The 13553-nt window shown below is 58.9% G+C and overlaps 1 protein-coding gene across 2 annotated transcripts in view; it reads right to left on the bottom strand.

Moving 5' to 3' along the window:
* Positions 1–3867: 3867 nt before the first annotated feature.
* The window catches only part of RAB11FIP3 (RAB11 family interacting protein 3), a 60065-nt gene continuing 50379 nt past the window's right edge, over positions 3868–13553 (bottom strand). For both annotated transcript variants that reach the window (XM_081820432.1, XM_081820433.1), the window contains 7 exons: positions 13254–13357; positions 9531–9671; positions 7260–7341; positions 6328–6465; positions 5969–6124; positions 5642–5782; positions 3868–5561 (listed from right to left, as the gene is read on the bottom strand). In XM_081820432.1, coding sequence (XP_081676558.1) covers positions 5448–5561; positions 5642–5782; positions 5969–6124; positions 6328–6465; positions 7260–7341; positions 9531–9671; positions 13254–13357 — 876 coding nt within the window. In that variant the 3' untranslated portion in view covers positions 3868–5447. The remainder of the gene's footprint in view (positions 5562–5641; positions 5783–5968; positions 6125–6327; positions 6466–7259; positions 7342–9530; positions 9672–13253; positions 13358–13553) is intronic.

Here is a 13553-nt window from a genome sequence, read left to right on the forward strand (position 1 = left end):
CAGGCCGGAAGCTCGGGGCTGTGCCCGGCGCGCGATGCGGACCGGGAGTTGTAGTCCTCGGGTGTCTGCCAACTGCCGCAGCGATCGGCTCCCTCCAGGAGCCCGCCGACTTCCCGGGCCGCCTCGCCCACCAGCACCGCTGGAGATGGCAGAACCCCGGGGCCCGGGCGGCGCCGCGTGTCGGGTCTGGCTCCGAGTGGCGGAAGGGATGCTTCGAGGACAGAACTGCGACTACTACTCCCAGAATAGCCTGCGCGGGAGGAAGGGGCGGGTCTTCCAGACGGCCCAGTCTCTGCGCTTCCGGCTCCCCCTCGCAGGCCGAGGTGCGAGGCTCTGGCCGGTTCTCCCGGCTGCCTGGACGAGACCCCGGCTCTGCCCTGGCCCCCCGTGTCCACGCGGCCCGCAGACCTCCGTAGCGCCCTGCTTGGGTCTCCTGAGCCCCCCCTTGCCTCCCGCCCTCCAGCTGCCCCAGACCCTCTCTGCCCTTCTTCAAGGCTTCGTGGTCCACAGCTCCAGTTTTGGTGGGACCGACCTGGGTGGAGACGAGGCCTTGGCACTCACAGCGGGACGCGGTCACATTACTTCTGTGGGCCTCGGTGTCCTCCTCGGTAAAAGAGGACGAAATGAGATACCATCCACGGAGCGCTCAGCCCGGCGCCCGGCAGTAAGACCCCTAAACCTGGGAAGGCGGTGTTGCTCCGCCGGGGCCTCTGAACAGGAACCCTCCGTCGCCAAATGCACAGAAGAGCCTCCTAGGTCCAGTGTCTCCCGTTAGGTTCCCTTTGGGCAGCTTGAGGTCACTCACAACCAGCAGTCACGAAACTGGAGGCCCCTCTGCAGCAGGACATGCAGGAAGGCGGTTTATCAGATGCAAGTGAAGCACAGGGAGGCTGTAGAGCGGGAAGAGGGAGGCAATCGGGGGCACTTGGGGAGCCTGGGGAGGCACTGGTCATGCAGGAGACGCGGAAGCAAGGCATGTCAGCTAAGAGGGATTCAGGGAGAGTGGCTGTGGCCCAATTCTGCCTCCAGACTGGGTCATGTCTGTTCCTTTGCCCAGAAAGTCAGCTAACCTCAGTAGGACCTACGGGGACAGGGCTCAGTGCTCCCAGGAGACCAAGCCCCAGGAAAACCTGTCTCACTCTCCAGATGCTGCAGCAGGGATGGAGCTGCTTCCTGAGTGCTCTAAGCAGCAAGCTTGTGGGGACAGAGAGCTGTTGAGTGACTTGGCCTGCCCTGCGCTTCCTCACTTGCATGAAGGTGACATGTGGCCTCTGACCTCGTGTGGCTGTGGAATCACATGAGGAGAGAGAGTCAAGGGCCATCTCCTGGGGGGGGGGGCGCGGCAGGGCTCAGTAACCACAGCTCCCCTTCCCTCCCCTACCCCTTCCAATGGACACTGGCTGGGGTGGCTGTTGGACTGGTGTCCACAGCCCTGTAACCTCCCAACAAGAGAAGCAGCTGAAACAGCTGAGATCCCTGTCTGCTCACTGCAACTTTTCAGAGCCACAGCCTACATGGGGGTAAGGAGCATTCTTGCCCTCCCCAGAAAGGGGCCAAGGCCTCTTGTTGGGGGAGAAGCCGAGTCACCACAAGAAGGCCTCAGGAGGAGTCTTCAGGACTGGAGTTGCTCCATGTCCAAGAGGAGGGAGCTGACCAAGGGTTGGGAAGGGCCGGACACAAAGCCCTGTGCGTTGGTTCGAGCGTCCCTGTGTGCCCGTGCTGTTCTCAGCTTTGGGACCCAAAGGGCCCAATCATGGAATAGAGATTCAATCGGGATTTGGGCTCAGGGACCCTCAGGAGTGGGACATGCATGCTGGGGCCAAGGTGGGTCAAGTGCAAGACACCTTTGTGCTGAGAGCTGTGCAACCTGTGCTCTGGCCAATTTTAAGGAATGACCCATCATTGCCTGCTTTGTGAACCGCCCCTCACCCCCCATGCCTGGCTTAAACAGGACAGCAAATGCTCATATAAGGTAAAAAGGGCCCTTCCCAGGGCCTCCAACTGCAGGTCTCTGAACTGCCAGCAGGTGGAAGGGCAGGTGCTGGGGCAGCCAGGCTGGGAGCAAACATGGGCACTCTTCCTTCAGCATGGCTTGGTTGGAGCAGGGCCGAGGCAAGGGGCTGGGCGGTGCTCGAGGGACAGTTGAACCACGACAGCCATGCACCCACCCACCAGTAGCTGTCTTCCTTGCTTTGTGCTCCTCCATCATGCAGGACTGACGAAGACTTGGAAGGTTCAAGCAATCCTCTACCAACATGAGCTGACCTGAGACAGGATTAGCCCCGGGGGGCCCTTCCTGGCTGGCAGTGGGCACTGCTGTCTCCATTTATGGTGGATTTCCAAGTGTTCTGCGGCCCCACCGTGTTCCAGTGGATAACTGGGTCTCCCCATTGGACTAGGGACCCTGGGAGGGCCAGGGCAGGATCTCAGAATCGGCTGCTGGTGGGGCCAGACCATGGATAGGCCCCCACATGTTTAAGAGCATAAATGAAACACTTGATGGAGCTAGGCCCCCTCCCCACTTTCAGCTTCTCCTAGGCAGAGATGGGCCCTGCAGGCTCCAGATGGGCCGACAGGGTAGGTGGAAGGCGGGTGTCACCAAGTGCGCCCAGGCTGGGGACCAGGCTCTCCTGGACCCTCACTGACCTGAACTTGCCACGGCAGCACTTTGGCACCCCTAGGGCTGAGCAGGCCCTATGTGCAGAGCTCCAACAGTAGTCTGGGGTTGAAGCCTCTACCCCAAGCCACAGCACAATGCCATCCATCCCGGTCCACGAGTTCTGCCGGTCCCACCTGTGGGCAGCTGGGCACAAGTCCCACTGATGGGCTTGCTAATGAGAGCGCGTTGGTCTGCCTGTTTAGGGGAAGTACTTGCGTGGAGCATCAGGAGCACAGGTGGGAGCCTGGACCTTTACATACTCTCCAGACCCCGGAAAACTAGCCGGGAGGTGGCTCTGGGCAGGAATTTGGCCTTGGACATGTCCACACCCCAACAGCCCCCCAGGTTCCCGCTTCACTGCAACCTACACAGCATCCAGGTCTCCCAGGCCTGACCTTGGTGACCCTTTGGAGTCCTGGGGCCCCTGCTCACCACAAGCCAGGCCATGTCCACTCACCACCGCCCTCAGGTCGTTGGCCCCATAGGCCAGCATACCTGGGCTCAAGCCCCTTCAGTGCCCTTCTGGGTGGCTGGGGGTGGGGTCCTTGGCTTTCTGTGGGCCTCAGTTGGTCCATTTGTCTCTGACATGCAGGTAGCTAGCTCAGTGTGAGGGAGGTGGTAAATGCATGATTTGCTGCTCACGTGGATGCCTGGGCTGGGGAATCAAGTTTGGGGACTTTGGCTAACAACTCCCACTTCAAATTACATATGCCCACTTACCCAAAGAACCTTCTTACGGTCCTCCCCGTGACGATGGTGGTAGCTGAGCTCTCCTCCCCAGCCTGGCCACCAGCCCGACCTTCTTCCTCATCTTCAAGCCAAATCCTGCCAGAGCATGTGCTTTCAGTTTGGGTAATCTGCATGAACCCCACAGGCCTTTTCATCATCCCTGATTACACGTCCCACGGGGACATCAAGTCCCTGACCTGGGATGCAACCCCTCAGCCCAGCCTGCATTCAGCTATGTCCTACCGTGAACACCCGTGACCCCAAAGGACCCATCACATGGCCCCACCCCAGGAGGGCCCCTCGGCTGAGCTCTGCTGGGGGTCCAGGTTGGAGGTGCAACCCTGGGACCTCCGGGAGGGGTCAGCTTGACCAGGTCTCCTGCAGAGCTTACATGGTACACAGCCCCCCCCAATACCTTGGGAGGCCAGGCCCATGGCACCCCACCCAGCCCCCAGACCCCACGGAGGAAGAGGCCGGCCTCTGTGTGTATAGACAGCTTTAATCTTCAGCCAGACTGTCCTGGACTTGCCCTTCAGCATCCAGGCCACCACTGCTCTGCCTGAAGAGTCTTTCTCAAGAGGAAGGAAACAGAGTCACCGTGCAAGTAGAAGGCCTGGGTGTCCATGTGAAACATCTCCTGGCAATTCATATTTACAGTTACAGGACCGCTGAGTGATGGACAGAAACAGACCCACGTCTGTGTCACCAGGGCAGGGCTGGGCACGGAAAGCAGAGTTCCAGTATTTATTATCATACATATATATATATATTTTATGTGTATACACAGATAGTTTTCTCTCTTGGAAGTATTAAAAAATTGATCAACCTTCAATCTATAAAAAATACCTACTCTACATGATAGAAAAATCTCTCCTCCAAGTTTACACTGATTTACACCCAAGGCTTTCCCCAAAATGTACAATACGAGGCAACGTCTTAAATCTTAGTGTAGAAGGTGGGCCACATGGAGGATGGAGGGACGCAGGGCAACACGCACGCACGCACACGCACGCACGCACGCACGCACACACAGCAGTGGCCAGTCTGTGTGCAGGGTCTTGACCCACCCGGGAGCACCCAGGGGCTCCTGGCCGGTGCTCAGGCTCGGGGTGGGGGCAGGCCCAGCAGTCCCCACGATGATGTGGGGCCTGGCAGTGGGGGCACAGAGCCAGGCAAGGAGCCCCTACGCTGCCAGGAGGGCCCTATTCTCTGCTCTTGATCTCTGTACTGAGAGAACCTGCAAAACCCAGCTCAGGGAAGGATGGCCACTTCAACAACTTCAAACTCCCAGAGGAAACGTGCTTCCAGACACGTGGACTCTGCCTAGGAAACCAGGACTCACCTGGGGCAGCTGAGATCTGCCCAGGGAGGGCGGCTCCAGGAGGCTGGGAGGCCACACGGACAGGGAGGCAGTTTCTCACCAGGATACTGCCTGCACCTGGGGTCAGCCAGTGACATCCACCCTGTCCGGAAAGCATGCTCCACGTGGGGAGACTCTCAAGTCCTGATTTCAGAGGGGAGGCTCCTGCCCCAGCCCCCACGGGAGTATCTGGAGGCTGGAGTGAGGCACTGAAGTGCCCCCTCTGGATGGGTGACGGCCCCAGGAAAGCTGGGACCCCCACAGCTCCTAGCCAGACCCTGACGCACATCGCCTCGCCTGCCTGTACTTCCCAAATCACCACGTCTGGCGAGAGGGTCCTGGGGACTCTGTGCCATGCGGGTGAGGGCCCCTGAGCAGATGCACACGGCAGCACCCCGGTGGGGATGTATCCTTCCTTCCTTTCCTGATGGGTAGGGCTGCAGAGGGGTCTGCCACACGGGAGGGAGCTCCCAGAAGGGCTCACCTGAGCCTGAGACGTAGTCTCCGCATCTCTGCAGAGAGCAGGCCCAGCCCCACCCTCTCCTGCGTGGGCCCCGGTCCCAGGGCTCCCGTTCCTTCTCCCTCTGCAGACCCGTTGTTGCACCCCAGCCCAGCCACTGGTCTCGGCTGTGCGCGCGCCGTGGCCATCTCCTGGGTGCAGGTGGGGTCCTGGGCCCACCAGACTGGGCCTTCCTGCCTCTATTTGACCTCCAGGATGGATGGGTTGGTCTCCATGATGGCCACGATGATCCGGTCAATGTAATCCTGCAGGCGGAAGTTTATCTCCTCCTGCTTCTGAATCGCGTCCATGAGCTGCAGGAAGAGCAGCATCAGTGCTGGCTTGGTGCACAGACTGGGACACATCTGGGTAGCCGGGCCTGGATGGGCCTTACCTCATCTCGGGAGACGGAGCTGATCTCTGCAGCCAGGGACTCCGAGAAGGACGTGGAGAAGAGGTTCTTGGCGCCCTGGATGCTCAGGTTGATGATCTGCCCGTTGAGCTCATCATTCTGCTCCTTCAGGTTTCGGTTATCCTGGGTGGGGGACATGACAGCAGCGTCCTTCCTGGGGCCGTGACCCCATTGGTGGCTGAGCCTGCACAGGGACTGGCCAGAGTGGCTTCTGGCTCAGGCACCAGCCACCCGCCCCCTCGCATGTGCCCCGCCCCACGCCGGGCTCCTGGAAGTTTCTGCAGGGTATAGGGGTGTGTCTGCCCGCACCTGCTTCAGCCTGCGGACCTCCTGCTCCAACTCGCTCTCTCGGGCGCGGCTGTTGTACTCCTGCAGGCCCATGCTGCTGCCCCGGCCCTTCCGCTGCTCGGCCTCCAGCTTGAAAAGCTGTAGGTGCTCCAACTGCTTGCGCAGGTCCTCGATCAGCTGCGGGCAACCTCGGGGTGAACAGGGCTCCAGGCACCCGGGCGGCAAGGACTAGCTCAGCCCTCAGCTTCGGAACCTCTGGGTCAGTCTGAGTGCCATTTCCAAGTAGGATGACAAACCCCTCACGCCCAGCAGCCCTGTCCAGCACGGCACCACACGGTTCCCGGCCTCGGGTCTCAGGACACAGAGGGCGACATGCTCACCTCCTGGGTTGCCTCCTTGTCCCTCTGGAACTGGTGCCTCTCGTGGCTCAGCCTGTCCCCCAGCTTCCTCCTGTTTTCCTGCTCATCACTGAGCCGTAGGGACAACTCTTCAATCTCATCCAGCAACTTCTGCTTCTCCTGTGGAAGCAAGAGACTTGCTGCGAACATGCCTGCCTGCCGCCCCGTTCACACAGCTTTCCTGGCTCAGTCCGTAAAGGCTGCGTCTAAGCCACCCCATCATGGCAGAGGTGCACACACCTCTGGGGCCATGCTGACCCTGACCACCATGCAGGCAGGTGGGCCTGCGGTGCTCCGGAACGGGCTGGTTGCACAGGACACAGGGACAGCTTCTCAGGGGAGGCAGGGCAGGGACGACCTATGCAAGAGCAGGATCTGACCCACAGCTGCTCCACGGGAACTGCTCACGGGAGCCAGAGCCCATGTGGTCTTGGATGTCCTCAGGGTTCAGAGCTTCCCAGGGACACTTGGCGGGGAGGGGAGGATGGGGATGGAGAGGCCTTTCCAGTGAATACCTGCAGGACAGGGCATGAGGGGTCCAGCTGAAGTTGGCCCTGAATTCAGCCACAGGTTCATCTCAGCTGAACCTCTGGACCCAAGGATCCCGTGTCTGTGGGAAAGCTGGGAAGCCAGGCAGGGACCAACATCTTCCAACAAAGTGACGGCCAGGCCCAAGCTGTCCTTGTCCCCACCCCATGGGGCCTGTGGGCCCAGGGCCATCAGCTTGCTCTCTAGAGCAGCATGGCTTCCTGGCCTGTGGTCACACCCTTGGCTGGCTGTGTGGCTGTCCCGCTTTAGAGAACCCCTCGGTTGCAGACGGTGGAAGAACGTGCTCAAGCTAGCCTGGCTGATCTCATGCCCACATATTACAGGGCTGGGCCCCATGTACTCAGCGCTCCCAGCTGACCACTCACCTCCTCCAGGCGCTCAATGTTGGCCTTCAGACAGGGCGTGCACGACCTCAGCTCCCCATTCTCCTCGTCCAGCTGCTGCAGCCTGAGACACAAGAACAAGGCTGGGACCTCATACCCAGGAAATGTGCCTCCTTGAGGCAAGGGAGGCCCACTGTCTCGGCAGCCCCACCAGGAGTCACCCGGGACCCACAGAGGCTCCCCAAGACGCCCCAGTCCTTACGCACCACTCCAGTACTCTAGGCCCTAACTTTTCCTTAAGCCAGGACGGTTACTAAATACACTTTGGGTCTGGGGATACTTGTGGGTTTACAAAACAGTTGTAGACATAGTGCAGAGTCCCTGTGGACCCCAGCCCCGTACAGCTTCCCGCATGGCATCTGCTCATCACTGTGGTGCCTTTGCCACAGCCCACACAGCCACACTGGGATATACCAGTCACCAAACCACAGACTTCATTTGATTTCCCACCAGTGCCCCTTCCCACCCCAGGGCCCCTCTCGGGGCCACACTGCACTTTGCCGCCTCGTCTCCTTTGTCCCCTCTGGTCTGTGACAGTCTGGAGGCCCTTCCCGGCTTTTCATGACCTTGGTCGTTTTGAGCAGTTCTGGTCCCATATTAGGTCCAATGCCCCTCACATTGGGTTTGTCTGGTGTTTCTCGGGATGAGATGGGTCACAGAGGTGAGGTGCCCATGTTACCCGATTGGGTGCCCGAGTCCACATGACTCGCCGCTGGCGATGCCGACCTGGACCACCTGGTGAAGGTGTGTTTCCAGGTGTCTCCTCCCGTGTGTTCCCTGTCCTCTGGAAGCCCGTCACCGGGCCCGGCCCGCGCCTCGGGGGAGGGGGACTCAGCGCCACCCCGGGAGAGGCTCCCCGTATCGTTGGGAATTCCTCTGTGAGGAAGGTTCGTGTCTTGTCTCCACGTCTTCACCAGTCCTCACACTGAGTTGGGCTCTGGGTTATGGTCCAATAGTATCATTATTAGTGTGTTACTCAAAGTGGTCCAGCTTTGACCATCAGGAGCCCTGTGACAGCTGCCCCATCACTGTGTGTAGATATGTGCTTTTCTCTGAGCACTTCCCTACTTTCTGACACGATGAGATGCTGCGAGCTCCGCTGGCTTCTCTCCCATCCCAGCCACAGACTCAGCCCCATCTCCAAGGAGCCCCTTCTCCTTTCCACAGTCCTGTCCATCCTGTCACCTTCTGCGGTCCCCTGTACTGAGTAAGGGTCTTCCTGTGCACCACAGTGGGCTGGGGCCACACTACAGAGGCCCCTGTCCTGGGCTGACCTCAGGGTGCTGACCTGCCCCACTCCACCCCCAGGTAACTGCAGGAGGCTGACAGGATCTAGCCACACAGAGCAGGCGGCAGGTCTGCTCAGAAGCACTGACGTGGAGTCCTGCCCTGTCCCCCGAGGGCTTCATGACACCTGGTGTACATCACCCCCTCCAGGCTGCTGTCCTGCTCAGAGCCGCAGGGGAGAGGCTCCAGCACACAGAGATAAGGAACACACTGAACCACACTGTGCCGAGGCCCAGGAAAGAAGGTCCCCCAGCTGCCCAGGCCTGGCTGTCCCCGGAGCAGCACCCACAGTGTCTGCCTACAGGTGGCCTCTTCCCTTCCCCGCTGGGAGACGTGCGGGCTCGCTCTGCCCAACAGCACCCTGTGCTGCCCCTCCAGCCGCGAGCCTGCGTGGGGGCTGCTGTCAGTCTCCAGCTTCTACTGTGTGTTTCCTGCAGGGTGCGCACACCCATGTGCTGTTTTTTCCCACTTCTCCTGACTCTTCAAAGGCTCCTAACTCCAGATAAGCAGAAAGGGACTCCTGTCAAGTCTCAAAAAGGACCGGTGCTCTGATGGGGAGAACGTGGACAGCAGAGAGACTCAAAATGACATCATGGAGGGTCTGTGTTCAAATTCTGATCTTGAGCAGTGTTACAGCTCTCCTCAGTGGGTTTCCCCCTTTCTCTAAAAGCAGCTCCAGGGGCGCTGGAGTTGGTTAAGCATCTGCTTTCGGCTCAGGTCATGATCCCAGGGTTCTGGGATCGAGCCCCGCATCGGGCTCCCTGCTCTGCGGGGAGCCTGCTTCTCCCTCTGCCTCTGCTCCTCCCCCTGCTCATGCTCTCTATCTCTGTGTCTCAAATGAATAAATAAAATCCTCAAAAATAAATAAATAAATATTAATTAATTAATTAATTAATTAAAAAGGCAGCTCCATTCCCAAACAGCAGACGGCCTGGGTGGGGCAGCTGCTGAGGCCGCGCACCCCACCTGGCCTGCAGGCTCTCCACCTCGATGCTCCGCTCCCGCTCCATCTTGCACACGAGCTCTCGGTGCCTCCGGGCCTCCTCCAGCGCCATCTCACAGGCTCTCAGCTCCTGCTCCTTCAGCTGCTCCTCGAGGGCATTGGCTCTGTGGAGGCGAAGGGGAGGAGGTAAGAGGCCTTCTGCTCTCAGCCCCAGCGCCTACCTGGAGGAGGGGCAGCAGAGGCGGTGAGACTCCCATCCACAGCTCTGCTCAAGAATGGTTCTGAAGCAGAGGCTGTGCCCCCAAGACCGCTTCCGCTTCCCACACCGGCACCCAGGGCCTCCGAACCGTGGTCTCCATCGCTTTCAGGCCGCTCACCCCCATCCCAGCATGTGGGCAGGAGCCCTCCCAGGGGCACAAGCCCACCAGGTGCCCGCCTCCAGGAGGACCCTGCAACGACACTTCAGGCTGCACACGCAGGTCACCCATGGCAGAGGCAAGGGCAAGTGTTAGCGAGGAGGCGGACAAAGGGAATGTTCACATGGGGGCCCTGACCCTGGCACCTTCCAGATCACCACACCCACCTGCAAGAGACAGGAACTGACCATCCCAAAGAGAAGGGCTCCAGGCCCTGCCCACAGAGCCCACGCCCCCGAGCTGTCCATGCACACAGGGCTTCTCAACCTCTTTTTGGTGCCTCACACCTAAGGGTGAACAGAGTACCAAAGATCACCAGACTCCATAGGAAAGGAGTCGACACAAAGCGGCCAAAGCCATCAGAGAAAAAGGACCCCTCACAGGAGAAAGCCCTGTAATTCACACCTCAGAGCGAAGATACCACTTCCAGGGAAATAGGAGCAGAACATCTGAAGGAGATTTAGAAAGTGATTCTTAGAAACTGAAAACATGAGGAGAAAAAATTTTAAATTCAGTAAGAGTTGAAGGAGAAAACCAAGAATATTACATTTTTATTTTATTATTTTTTTAAATATTTTATTTATTTACTTGACAGAGAGAGAGAGAGAGACAGCGAGAGAGGGAACAGAAGCAGGGGGAGTGGGAGAGGGAGAAGCAGGCTTCCCGCTGAGCGGAGACCCAGACGTGGGGCTCGATCCCAGGACCCTGGGACCATGACCTGAGCCAAAGGCAGATGCTTAACGACTGAGCCACCCAGGCGCCCCTACATTTTTAAAAAGAGGAAAATGGGGTGCCTGGGCAGCTCAGTCAGTTCAACGTCCGACTCTTGAGCTAAAAGCCCAGGTCGTGAGATCGAGCCCTGTGTCAGGCTCCGTGCTGGGTGTGGAGCCCGCTTAAAAAGAGGGAAATGACGGAATTAGAGAACAGGAAAGTAAAGAAAATGAGAAGAAACTTCCAGAAGGTCTAACATATTTGATGAACAGAAGTTCAGACAGATAAAAAAAAAGAACAAACTATACAGAGAAATAATTCTAAAAACCTTCCCGAAGCCTTTAAGGGGTATCTTTGAGATTTAAAGGTTGGAACCCATGTGCCAGCACAGGAAACGAGGCCCTCCCAGCATCCAGGGTGAGAGCCCAGAACCCACAGAGGGCACCAGCGCCTGCCTGCCGGTTTCCTTGGAACCCTGCCTCCAGCTATGGTTCCAGACCGAGCCACACTATCAGTGGACGGACACACTCCAGACACACGTGGCCTCGCAGAACCTACTCCTCTGCACTCTCCGCCAGGCAACCATCCAGGGGTGCTCTCCGCAGACAATTAATGAGCAAGAAAAGAAGAAAACATGGGATCCAGAAAGCAAGAAGCCAAGCACGAGGGGTGCCTGGGGGGCCCAGCAGGTTAAGCGTCTGACTCTTGGTTTTGGCTCAGGTCATGATCTCAGGGTCCTGGGACTGACCCCTGCATTGGCTCCGCACTTGGTGAGGGGTCTGCTTGGAGATTCTCTCTCTGCCCCAGCCCCTGCTCATGCACACTCGTGCTCTCTCCCTCTCGCTCTAAAATAAATAATCTTAAAAAGAAAAAAAAAAGCCAAGCAGGAGAACCTGTGTGGGACAGCTGGGAGGCAGGGGAACCGGTACGGGACTGCCAGGGTGCTGGTAAAGGGGTAGTAGCCATGCAGCAGGCTGGCGACAATGTGAACCCTGGGAACCCTCACGAAGCAGCAGAAGCATGTTGTTTTTAGGAGAACTCAGGAAACAGCCCAAGAAACACCCACAGGCTTGGACGTGCCAGGCCCTGGGGCACAGAGAGTGAACTTTCCACTCCAGACGTGGATAACTGATAAGTGCCTTGAGATCAGATGGAGCCTCACCAGACAGCTGGAGAAATGAGTGTGGTAGCACATCCAGGTTTCACTGGATGCAGACAGGGAGGGGAACGCAGGTCTCCAGAGATGCAGCAAACCCTTGGCTCAGCGCTAGAACCAAGGCCCTCCGTAAGCATGCTGACCTTACCCCCAGTTCTGCAGCAGGACCACGCAGGCAGGCCCTGCTGGGAGAGCCTGGACAGTGCGCTGTGTCCAGCCCAGGCTCCTGACTGCACAGACAACCTGCTTGTACTGTGTAAGTGACGTACGGGTGACGTCTGCAGTAACGACTCATTCTAACTCAGCCTCCAAAGAGCAGACTGCCCGCCCAACACTGGAGGAAGGTCAGGAAAGTCAGTGCCATCCAGGATGAAAGCTTCACAGCAGGAGCCAAGTGAGGGCATCGGGCCTGTGTCCAGCCCTGCTGGAAGCACACCTCCTGGATGCACTTGGAGTCCACCTGCTTGCATCAGGGGCAAGCACACGGAGGCTGCGAGGGGAGGGGCCCTCGCCTGAGGTCACAGAGTGTATGGCAGAGCCTCCTTCACGCCCCCGGGGCCTCCCCACAATCTGTTTGTGTCCCCATGACACCCAGCTGCAAGCAGGCACAGCCCAGAGAACTGAGGCTCCTGAGCCAAGCTCCTATGCTGCACGAAAAATGTATTCCCTTAAACTGGGCGTGAGACTACATGGCACGACCCGTTCCAAAACCCAGACAGAACAATGGTGGGGGAGGTCACGCCACTCCCCCAGTGATGCACTGTCCTCCTCAGTGTGGGGCCCAATCGGGCCAGACTGTGCATCGTCGGTCAGCAGTTGCCAGTCTATTCATCTTTGCTAAGTGGCTGCAAGAACCCGCATGCTTCCAGGGTGGGTCCCGCTCCCAAGTGCAGGGGGTTCTGGGGGCCCTGCCCTCCACAGCCCCTACGTGCTGTCTCTGAAGTGACCCGTGCCTCAGTGTCCTCCCCTGTGAGCTGGTACAGTGGTGGCACCACCTCACAGGTCACAGGGAAGGGGACAGGGGATGATGCAGGTGCCCCAAATACAGCACTCGTCACAGCAACAAGTCCATTCCAGGCATGTCAGGGTCAGGACAGGTTCTCAGAATCGGGGACCCGACTCGGGGCCCCCATCAGAGAGTCCCAGTGCCCCTCTCCCCACGTGGCCTCCCCCACCATGAAGTCCAGTCTCTACCAGGTGCTTGGTGCGGGCCTCACTGCTCCCGAGATGTGAGGTGGTGCCTCCCCTTGCACCTTCCTCTGGAGCCTGACAAGTGTCAGGCGAAAGTGCTGAGTTGGAACTGCCCCCCTGACCTGGCTCCCAGCAGCTGGCGGAGGGACAGCTCCAGAGGTGAGCCACACCCTAGTGGCAGCAAGACCCTGCTCTGTAAGGTGCAGAGGGCTACAAGGAGTGGGCTCTCACACTGATAGGCACCCATGACCACGGAGGCCCTCCTGCCTCACCTGTGCACAAGCTGGAGGTTCTCCTGCCTCAGCCGGCTGTGCTGCTCCCCATTGGCGGCAGTGTCCTTCTCCAGCTCCGACACCCGCTTCTCCAGGAACACAACCTGGGGAGTGACACAACGGCTTCAGAATCGGGACGCAAGACAGCCTGCATTCCCAGCCAACTGTTTCGGGGGTAGTGTCCACTAGGCTGGAGTTGGATCCATCTCTTTTGTGGAGGAGGTGAGCAAGGGGGGGATGGGAGGAGGTGAGCAAGGGGGGGCATGGGAGGAGGGGAGCATGGGGGACGGGAGGAGGTGA

Source organism: Leptonychotes weddellii, chromosome 5 (assembly GCF_054177405.1).
Source record: "Leptonychotes weddellii isolate Sample4059 chromosome 5, ASM5417740v2, whole genome shotgun sequence".
Taxonomy (NCBI): domain Eukaryota; kingdom Metazoa; phylum Chordata; class Mammalia; order Carnivora; family Phocidae; genus Leptonychotes; species Leptonychotes weddellii.